The 10,860-nt window shown below is 46.9% G+C and overlaps 1 protein-coding gene across 1 annotated transcript in view; it reads right to left on the bottom strand.

Moving 5' to 3' along the window:
- Positions 1-10,860, bottom strand: part of Pepd (peptidase D) — a 131,557-nt gene that overhangs the window by 94,331 nt on the left and 26,366 nt on the right. The window contains exons 5-6 of the mRNA XM_004636732.2: positions 10,159-10,206; positions 8,334-8,395 (exon numbers count right to left, since the gene is read on the bottom strand). Of these exons, the coding sequence (XP_004636789.1) occupies positions 8,334-8,395; positions 10,159-10,206 (110 nt within the window). The remainder of the gene's footprint in view (positions 1-8,333; positions 8,396-10,158; positions 10,207-10,860) is intronic.

Raw genomic sequence — 10,860 nt, 5'->3', positions numbered from 1 at the left:
TGGGGTAGCTGCTTTGGAAAGCAATTTGGCTGTTGCTCAAAAAGGCAGTTACAGACTGGGTATAGTGGGCACACACCTGTAATCCCAGTGCTTGAGAGGCTGAAAACAGGAGGATCACTACAAGTCTGATCTACGTAGTGAGACCCTGTATACCCTGGACACCCTGAAGACCTGTCCTAAATTCATTAAAAAAAAAAAAAAAGGGCAGTTACCATATGACCCAACAAATTCACTCCTAGGGAAATGAAAGCATATGTTGATGCAAACATTCTTACATCAATAATCATAGAGAAAATATTTATACCAGGCAAAAAGTGTAGGTAACCATGGGTCTATCAACTGATAAACAGAAAAAATATATTCAGTATCCATAAAACAATATTTTTCCTCCATAAAAATGAGCAAATTACCAATTCATGTTACACTATGGATAAACCTTGAAAATATGCTAACTAAAAGAAGCCAGGCACAAAGACGACGTACTGAATTATTCCATCAAATGTCAGAGCAAGCAGGTGAACCCAGACAGACAGAAGATAGATGACTAGTTGCTTAAGAGTCAGGGAAAACGGGGGAATAGGAATGGACTGCAAATAAGCACTGTAAAGGTTTCTTTTCGGGTGATTAAAATGAAATGGTGGTTCCACACTCTGTTAACATGTAAAACCTATTCAATTGTACACTTTAAATGAGTAAATTGTATGGCATGTGAATTAGCCCCAATAAAACTATTTTTTAAAAGCTTACTGAACTATGCACATACTGAATTTTATTTTACATGCAAATTTTATTTGAAGAAAGCTGACTTAGAAAAAAATTGACAGAACAGAAAGAGGAAATAGCTTGAGATTTTCGCATTCCTCCTGCAGTAGTAAAACAAGGAAACAGAGAAATCAAGAAAGATGGAGAAAAAATGAATACAATTAAGCAACCTGACTTAACTGACAGAGAACACTATAGCCAACAGCTAGAACACACGCTCTCTTCAACTATACATCATTTATTATAATGATCATATACCAGAATTGTCAATAAATTTCAAAGAGTTGACAGAGAAGTTTTATTGATCACAGTAGAACTGAACTAGCAAGCAATGACAGAAAGGAAACTATATAATTCCAAAATTGTTTAGAATTTAAGAAATGGACTTCCAAAGATTCTTTGTTGAAAGATAACAGTCACAGTGAAACTAGAAAATAAAATATAAGAAACCTCAGAACCTGTGAAATGCAGCTAAAGCAAAACTTAGAAGACTATTTAAGCTCTACACGTATGCAGTAGAAAAGGACATTAAAAACCAATAAACTAAGCCTCCATCTCAGAATGGCCATTTCTTCTTTCCCATGAAATCAGAGAAAGAACTAAAACCTAGAGATAAGAAGGAAACTTAAAAGAGCACAAATGAATGAAATTTTTAAAAAGAGAGAAAAAAGCCTATAAAGGCAAAAGCTATCTAATTGAGAAGGTGGCCCCAGGTGAGAACATAATCCCAGGGCACATCTCTGACACAGGACAGCCACATGTGTCCCTGACTCAGGCTACTAGTGAGACAGTGAGGGAAGAGTGGTTGGCCAGTAATAAGCAGTAATGAGGCAGAGGAGCCCCGGTGAGCCTTCGACCCTATGGGCCTGACCCCTGCTCCATCACAGGCCAGGATGTGCACACAGGCACGAGTAGGGGAACGAGTTCCTGCCCTGCAAGCCAAGGATTCTCCACGGCCTGCTGCTGGTGTTTGAAAGCACCTGTGTAATGCACAGTGCTGAGGCTGGCAGCCAGAGGACCAAGGAGCAGAGACGGGGCGGGGGCTGGGGGGCAAACACACAGAAGCAGGCTAAAAGGACTCCAGCCCTGCACCCTGACTACCAAACAGAACTCCTTGACTTCAAGTCAGTGTAACAGCTATGGAATCAAAGCCCCACTTGTGAAATATCACAGACACTATAGGCAGCAAAGTGGTTCAGAGCGAAGAACAGAGCAGCAGGTGATATATATCAAGATGACAAGAGAGATACCAGCTCCCATTTCACCAAATGTCACTTTGACCTTAGGAAAAGCAACGGCTTATCTACTCAACAGCCAGACATACTGGCAAAATTTCACTCTACACGATATCTTGCTCACACGTGCATGCGCACACATATGAGCAGCGAAGTGACTCAGCACAGACAGACACACACACAAAGGCATATGCTCGAAGACACGCAAACGTGCACAACAGAGACACACACATGAACACAGACAGATTTATGTCCTGGCTTATCGACGGGGGGACGTGTTCCAAGATCCCCCAGTGGACGCCTGAATCCGTGGACTGCACAGAACCCTGTATATACTATGGCTTCTCTTACGGCAGTAGTGGGGAACCTTGTAGAGCTTTCAACAATATGAACAGCCCACTGCATCATGGGTGTCACAGGTTTACCACCACGTCTATACATACGTACCTACAATTAAGTTTAATCTATGAATTAGGTGAAGAGATTAACAGTAACGAATAATAAAACAGAATGATTATATTAATATACTGTAATAAAATTACTAGCATTATTCTTCTTTCATATTAAGACCATTATTAAAAAAATAAGAATTACTGGCATATAAACATTGGGATACCATAACAGTAGATCTGATAACTGAGATGGCTACTAAATAACTAATAGGTGGGCAGTGTCTACAGCATGGATATGCCAGACAGGAAGATAATCCATTTCCTGGGACCATGAGTTCAGGGTATGCAATTGAAAATTTATGAACTGTTTATTTCCAGAATTTTCTCTTTAATGTTTGTGGACTGCAGTTGGCCATAGGTAACTGAAATCAAAGAAAATGAAGCCCAAGACAACTACAGACCACTGTATACGTGAGTGCGCACATGCATGCGCGCGCACACGCACACAGATACAGGCAAACACAGAGAAATACACACACAAACACACACTAAGGCACATGACCTTAGCAGAAAATGAACACAAAGATATACATACACATATCTAGACAGGTGATACTTAGACACAAGATCTACAGGTAGGTACAAAGATACACAAAGACACAGATTAGACAGACAAATGTATACACAAAGATACACACAAAGTACATCCAGACACACAAAGAGAAGCACCCTCAGACATGCAGAAGGTTTAACTCCAGATGGTAAAATTTAGATATTCCTTGTTTTTGCCTCTGTGCTTAAGTAGTATTTTCTATGATGAACAAAAATTAATTACATAAAAATTTAAAATTCCACGAATGCCGTGAGTGGGAGGGTGCTGTAGAAGCAGAGAGTATTTTCCTGGTGGGCTCCCAACATGAGCAGGCAATGATAGGTGGATAAAGGTAAGCCTGACCCACTGCATCAGGCCCCTGGCTTCCCCTGTGGACCTTCTAACTCAATGCAAGAGGGAGGACACCCCCAGTCCCATCTCCTGCTACAGGACTGGGGCAGATTTTCCTATTGTGGAGATTTCCATGGGTCATAATTTTAAAAAACTATTCCTATGCAAATTAATAGTAACCAGAAAGCCATGGTCCCCAAATCACAAATTGGCATTTTGTTGTAATCGTGAAGCTTAATAATGTCCCTCTACTTCCTGGGCTTTAAAATCCCCTATCTTTGAATATTAATATTCCTGTATTAACAACCCCAAATTCAGCATTTCATATTTAACAGCTTATTTAAATGGAATTAATTTGTAACCAATTGTCTTCAAATATGCAAGGCAATTTAAGTAAATGCCAAAAGATAAGAAATATGCTTATCCAGAATAACCAGCAGATGTAAAATATGGACCATATTTCTCCCTCAGACAACGGCATAACACAAAAGTCCTCTGTAACCTTCTGTCCTCACCTGAGCTCTGGGATGCACACCTATCTGGGAGAGAACTGCCATGAGCCAGAGGAGCACCCCAATAAGTGATGTGAACTGGCTGGATAGGTGGCTCCCAGCTCAGGCCCCTTGGGCCCACATAAACCATTTCTTTTCCCATCTCTTTTCCTAGTCTCAGAAAAATCTGCCCTAAGATCCACCTCCCTGGACGCTAACAAGGATGGATCATGTCTGACTTGGTTCCCAGGTAGCAAGAATCAGTGTTCCAGGGAGCCGTGGTGCCTGGAACCGCTAGGAAAAAGTTCCCAGTCTGCTTCGCTGCAGGATCTACCCCATCTCTGCTCCTCCCAGATCCAGCCCAAAGACAAGCCCCCCACCAGCCCTCACCAGTAACCTGGAAATGAGCCTTTAGTCCTGCCAGAGCCCATACTGGGACTTCTCCCAAACCTTGTCTGGACTTTGCTACTGTTCCAATCAGGCCAAGCATGGAGCCATGGTTGGACCAGACCCTGTACACAGGGCAAAGACTGCATAGGTTGCCCCTGTTGGCTCCCTTCACCCTGTCATCATCACACCAAGCCATGGCCCTGCTGAGCACTAGGCTGAGCCCTAGCCCACTCTGGCTTTCTGCATGTCTACCACCCAGTCTGCCTCTGGTTCTCTGCTCTTGTCCCCATCACTTTGAGACACTGTGCACACCTAGCTGTGAGCAGCAGGCAGCCTGGCTGTGACCTTAGAAGGTTCAGAAAGGTCTAGGGACAAGGCTAAGCCCACATAGGACAGAGCCTGAAGCAAACAATCCTGAAAAGGCACATTCCAAAAAAAGGTCACAGTTAACTACCCAGCTAAACTAGGGTCCCAGGGTGCCCGTGATGGCTGGGACATGAGGCTACTGTTGGCTGTCTCTCCCCTGCAGGCCAAAGGAAAAAGGCAGACAAAGCAAGAGGCCAAACCTGGGCTTCCTTTAAAGTGAGAAGTCATCTGGATGTGCAGTCTATATTCTAGCACCACAAAGGCTGAGGCAGGAGCATCACAAGCTTGAGCTAGTGACTTAGCAAGGCCCTGTCTCAAAATAAAAAAGGCTGGGAAGGGGCCGGGGAGATGGCTCAGTAGAATAAGCGCTTCCCTGGCAAGCACAAAGGCCTGAGTTCAATCCCCGGTTCTGCCAAAAAAAAAAGAAAAAAAAAAAAAAAAAAAAAAAGGCTGGGGATATGGCTTAGTAAACATTCTAGGTTCAATTCCAAAGCTCGTGCATGTGTAAGCACATGCGCGTGCATGTGCACACATATGCACACACACACACACACACACACTCAAACAAAAATTAAAAATCTAAGGTGGAACAGCGTCAGAGAGGTTTAAAAGAGCCAAAATAAAAGTTCCAGGAACAAGGAGCTTCATGAGGGCAGAGAGAGGTGACTGGGGACAAACAGCTGAGTATTAGAAAGTAGGACGACAGCAAGATTCATCTTGCTTAGAAAACAGTCTATTATTATCCCCAGCAAACAGCTGGAGATGCACTCGGCAGGTGGGTGAACACGGCTGCTGAGCCACAGTAGGATGAGGTCTCTTCCCAGCTTGGCACAGAGGCTGGGAGTGGCAAAACTGAGGTCTGGCAGCCCACGCTGCAGGAGGCAGGGGGTAAGCTCTACTCAGAGTCCAAGAATACAGATGTGACTTCCTGCAGGGAGAAGCTGGGGGGAGGGGGCACCTGCAGGCAGAGGCCAGGGCCCCAAGTCAGTGCCAATGGCAGGCTGGGAGGGGGCACTTGCAGAAGCCTTCTGCTCCAGTGGAGCAACCCAAAGTTGGAGTTTAGAGGGTGACGGAGTAAGATGTGAGGCCCTGGAGGAGGTGCGTGAGAACACTTGCCACGGGAGGGAGAAAGGAAGGAGTGCCACAAATAAACACAGGGAACCAAGACAGAGACAGGAGCAAGGGTCTCCCCGCAGCAAGTGAAGCAATCAGAGACTTTGGCAAGAGCCCATCGCCTGGCACCCAGCATGGAGGGCAGTCTCTCAGCCCAGCCCCCCCAGCTCGGACACATGCAGAGCACCCCGTCAGCTCCCTGCTGGAACAGACCATGGGTGCAGATGGTGTAATGCATATGCTGGGGAGACAGCACAAAATTAAGTTAGTCTCGGCTCTCTGAAAAATGTCAACAGCAGGGCACAGTGGCATATGCCTATAATCCCAGCACTAAGAGGCTGAGGCAGCCAGACCACAAACTGAAATGTACCAGGGCAATCTATTAAAAGCTTGAGTCACAAAAAAGGTCCCCAAGTGCTGACTGGGTGAAGAATAGTGGTTTGCAAAGCACATGCTTCCCATGGACTTAGGAACAACAGGGGACAGAAGATGGAGTATGCTTAAAGGAGACAGCAGTCAAGCCAGGTCCAGGGGTGCACACCTATAATCCTACCTACTTGGGAGGCTGAGGCAGGAAGATTAAAGTTTGTGAACAGCTTGGACACCTTAGTAAGAGCCTGTCTCAAAAAAATAGGGCTTGAGATGTAGTTCAGCAGTGGAGTGCTTGTCTAGCACACACAAGTCTCTGGGTTCCATCTTCATTGTAAAAATATAAAAAGGGGGTGGTGAGGAGTAGTCAGTGTTCCTCTTGGTAAGATCTCACACAGCCAGTCAAGCTCTACCTTGGAGGCTATGTCCTGAGCTTCCATCCAAGACCACACCTTCCACACCACCATGAGGAGCTCAGCAACCTCTAAAGCAGAGACCTCTGGAGGGGGCAAGCCGAAAGTCCACAGCCAAGACTCTGCAGCTCACTCTCACCTGGGAATGTGGTCACCATCCCTGCTGGAGTCTAGCTGGCCACTGCACAGCTTAGAAGACTGAGGTACTTGGGCACTGGGATTCACCTGGGGTTTGCTGTGGGCCAGTGTTTCCTGCACACTAGCTCTGTGCAGGCTCTGGGTGAACATGATGTCCTGTAGTTCTTGCAACGAGCCCAAGACATGTTTCATAGGGGGACCAAGATCACAGAGCTCATCAGTGAAGGGGCCACCTCCTCTCAGCTCAGGGTCCTTCCCATGAGACAGACTCAGGCGGAGGCAAAGGGATGCTGTGGACAGTCCATGGTGTTAGCCAAGGAAGGGGAGCAGGATGCTGGAATATAGGTGCCTGGCAGAACTAGGGGGGGGGGGCATGCAAAGGCCTCACTCTGGACAGGCAGTGGCCGCTGCGCCTCCTCCCCCCACCCCCCGAGCTTAGGAGGAAAATCTGCTCCACGGTCAGTATATCAAAGAGCTGGACTAATTTGCTGGGTGTGGGAGGCAGGGCCACTCTGGGCAAACTCCTGAGAGCATGCAGAGATTTGTTCCATGAAAAGAAGTAAACCTGATACTGGCTACCCCTACCCAATCCCTCTTATAGTTGGGGAAATGATACATATTCATGAGCTCATAATCCTTCTAATCACCCCTACATAGCACATACACATAGACTCCTGCAGCTCAGGCTCATACATAATTATAAGGCACTTCCTCCATCACTGCCTTGGTCCACTAAAGGACAACAGAGGACACTGGCTGCAAAGACTGCCTAGGGAGTGTAGGGGATACAGGGGGACCAGGGTCAAGAGCTGTCCGCTGTGTATGCTCAGCACCCTTGAGGAGCAGGGAGCTCCCCTCGAGCGCGCGTCTGCAGCGGGGCCAGCCTAGCCACGCAGGCTCACAGGGCTGGATGCCAGCCAGCCTGAGGACACACAGCCAATGGGCAGCACTCCCTGGGGGACATGAGGTGAGAGTGACAAGGAGGCAGATTTGTAGCTTACTCTGCGTCCAACACCAGTTTTCCTTCCTGGAGAGACCTAGAAAAGGGGCTACTTCCAGAGCAGGTTTCAGGGGCTCAGCTCAAGGTAAGGGGATGCTGCCTGAGAGTGGTGAGGCTGGGGACACAGGAAGCTGCTGAGAGCTGGGAGGGGTCAGTGTCCAGGTCAAAGGGGTTGGGGCTGCAGGGCAAGGGTATGGTACCAGCAAGAGCCTTGGAGCTCCAGGCTGCTGTCAGGGAGGAAACAGCCACCTCTACCCATGCACAGTGGCAGGGCTCCCTGGGCATTTCCACTACAGAATTATGACAGAGATGGTACCTTCATTCAAGTAAAAGGTGGGGTGATTTTAGGCAAATTAGTTTAAGCATTTTTCTCAAAATGTCCAATCAAATTTTTTGTTTGTTTGTTTTTTGGCAGTGGTGGTATGGGGATTGAACACAGGATCTTGACATTGAGCTAACCCCAGCCCTTTTTATTTATTTATTTTTATTCTGTGATAGGGTTTTCCTAAGTTGCTAAGTTACCCAGGCTGGGCTCAAACTTGCAACCTTCCTGCCTCAGCCTCCTGGAATGTGAAGATTAAAGTATGTGTCACCAGCCCTGATTTCAAATTCATTTTTAGAATCTCCTGTATTTCATGCCTTGTGTAGAGAAAGGAAAAGACACATGGACGGAGGTTGTGAGTGTGTGGAGGGTGGAGGTGCTCCAGAGCCCAGGACTTACTTGCTGATGCCCTCAAAGGAGGCCTCTTTGCAAATACTGCCGCTGTCCGTGTTTACGCCACGCTGGGGAGGAAGAAGGGGCAGATAAGAACACACAGAGTCACACAGGGCCAGTGTCCCCACAGCCTGCCCAGGAGGGCCTGCCTCCTCCAGTCAGGCTCAGGACAGGTAAGAAGGGGGAGCACGCTCCCCAGCCCAGCAAACCTTCCCTACTGCAGTCGCCAGTCCAACAAGGCTTCAGCCAGGTAACTCCAAGCCGGGAGCTCTTGACTGGACTATGGCTTGAAAAACAGTGGATAGCAGGGCATTGTGGGCCAGGCCTGTAATCCCGGCACCCTGGGAGGCTGAGGCTTGATCACTTGTATTAGTCAGCCTGGGCAACTTAGTGAGATCCTGGCTCAAAATAAAAACTAAGAAATAGCTGGCCTTAGTGTGAAGGCCTTTGGGCTCAGGCCCTAGTAACACACACACACACACATACACACACATACACACACACACACACACACACACACACACACACACCCCAACATGAGAGCCAGAAGAATACAGCCAACCCTCTACATTGATGCATTCTGTATCCACAGATTCAACCAACTGTATTTGAAAACAGGAAAAAAAAAACTGTATCTCTACTGAAGAGACCTTTTGCTATCTTGTTATCATTCCCTGAACAATACAGTGATACCGTGTAACAATTATTTACATAACATTTGCGTTGCATTAGATAATATGAGTAATTCAGAGGTGATTTAAAGTGCAGGAGAGGACTGTACGGTAGGTTATGCCCAAATATAGTTTTATGTAAGGGACTTAGTACCTGCAAGTTTTAGGATCTAGGGAGTGAGGAGGGGTCCTGGAACTAACCCCACAGAGCCAGAGGGATGACAACCAAATCCCACCCTTCCAGGGATGTGGGACTGATGTCAGGCAGGACACTGGTGAAGCTGTTAACATCTCTCTCCTTTTCCTAACTATAAGGAACTCTATATAGAACTGAACAGAGTGATAGAAACAAAGCAAAAGGTTCAGAGAAAAACATGCCACCCTACAGAGGCAATGCATTTTAAGTCGCTATTGCTTTCTCAAAAACTTTGGCTCGATCGATGTGTAACTATACACCCAAACAAAACTCTGGGCCATCTTTGATCACAATTATCTTGTGTAACCTTCCATGTTAGCCACCAAAACAGCAGAGTGGAATTAAAGAGACCAATTGCTTAAAAAAAAAAAATCATTGAGAACTATTCCTGTAAAAATCAATTAACAAAGGAGAAAAGGGTCATTCTGGGAGGAAGGAGGGTTTTACACATGAAATTGCAAGGTCAAAGAATGACAAGAAACCATGCTTCTTCTCGGAGACTTCCCACAGACCCAGTGCCCCCCAATCTCTGCCAGGGCACTAGGAGCCTGCTCTGCACCCCATCCTGTCTCTACCTGTGCCCCACAACTTGGCTACTTTGAGGGCAGATGCCAATGGTGTGGATTTTTTTTTTTTTTAAGCAACAACATAGGAGATGTGAAGTCAAAGTAAAATGACATTCTATGTCCACAAAGACCATTAACTCAGTGTGACTCAGCTATGTCTAACTGGATTTTAATCCTAGGAGCAGGAGGCGCCTTAAATACCATGGCCTTGAGACAGGGCACAGTACAACCCAGGGAGACACGAAGACAGGGTCAGCATTTGAATGGAGCATGTATCACGCATGACCATTCCTCCCTGCCTGCTTCTTAAGCTTCCTCTGTGGCCCCAACACTGGCACAGGCAAGCCACTCCCTAAAACGCTGTCCCTGTGCCCAGCTCCATGGCACCAGCCACTTACCAAGGTCAGGAGGACAGAGGGGTTCCGTGATGTCAGGACACTGGCAATCTGAAAGATCAGAAGGAAAAAAAAAATCACTGAAAGATAATTTCAGAAAAATTCACACGGAGGGGTGTGATGATGAGACCTACACAAGCCATTGTTCAGTAATGACAGCATGCACCTATGAAACAGGTCCTTAGAGCAGGTAGTGCTAGTGCCCTCATCCTGCAGAGGAGAAAGCTGAAGTTTACAGAATTTGAAGGACATCTGAAGTCTACACAAACAGCAAGCAGTAGAGAGGGCTTCAAATCTCTACCAGCCACTCCCCACCATGCGGCCTGCCCGAAGCACACAGACCTTACCTCTGAACAGCCAAACTTGCCAACCCTTTGGCCCACCAGCCAACTCTTTCCCAATAGAGCCATCCTTCCAAAACCTTCAGGCCCAGAGTCCCTCAAGCTGATGCTTCTCCTCCCAGCCACCCATTCATCTCCTACCATGCAGGAAGTTTGCCTTTCTAACTGACACCCTTTGGCCTCTACCCCAGGCTGGGCTATCCAGCCCTCCATCCTGCTCTTCTCGAGCCTCCTGACCCTGCAGCCCCCTGACAGCTTTCTCCCCCAGCATCTTCAGTGAGTATTGAGAAAGCTTGCCTCACCACACCTCTGCAGGGTTCTCCCCTCTGCCTGGAATGCCTTCCTAAGACCCTACTACTCCATC

This window comes from Octodon degus, unplaced genomic scaffold (assembly GCF_000260255.1).
Source record: "Octodon degus isolate 3935 unplaced genomic scaffold, OctDeg1.0 scaffold00083, whole genome shotgun sequence".
NCBI lineage: Eukaryota > Metazoa > Chordata > Mammalia > Rodentia > Octodontidae > Octodon > Octodon degus.
Note: the sequence above shows the minus strand (reverse complement) of the source record. Positions and strands in the feature narration are given on the sequence as shown.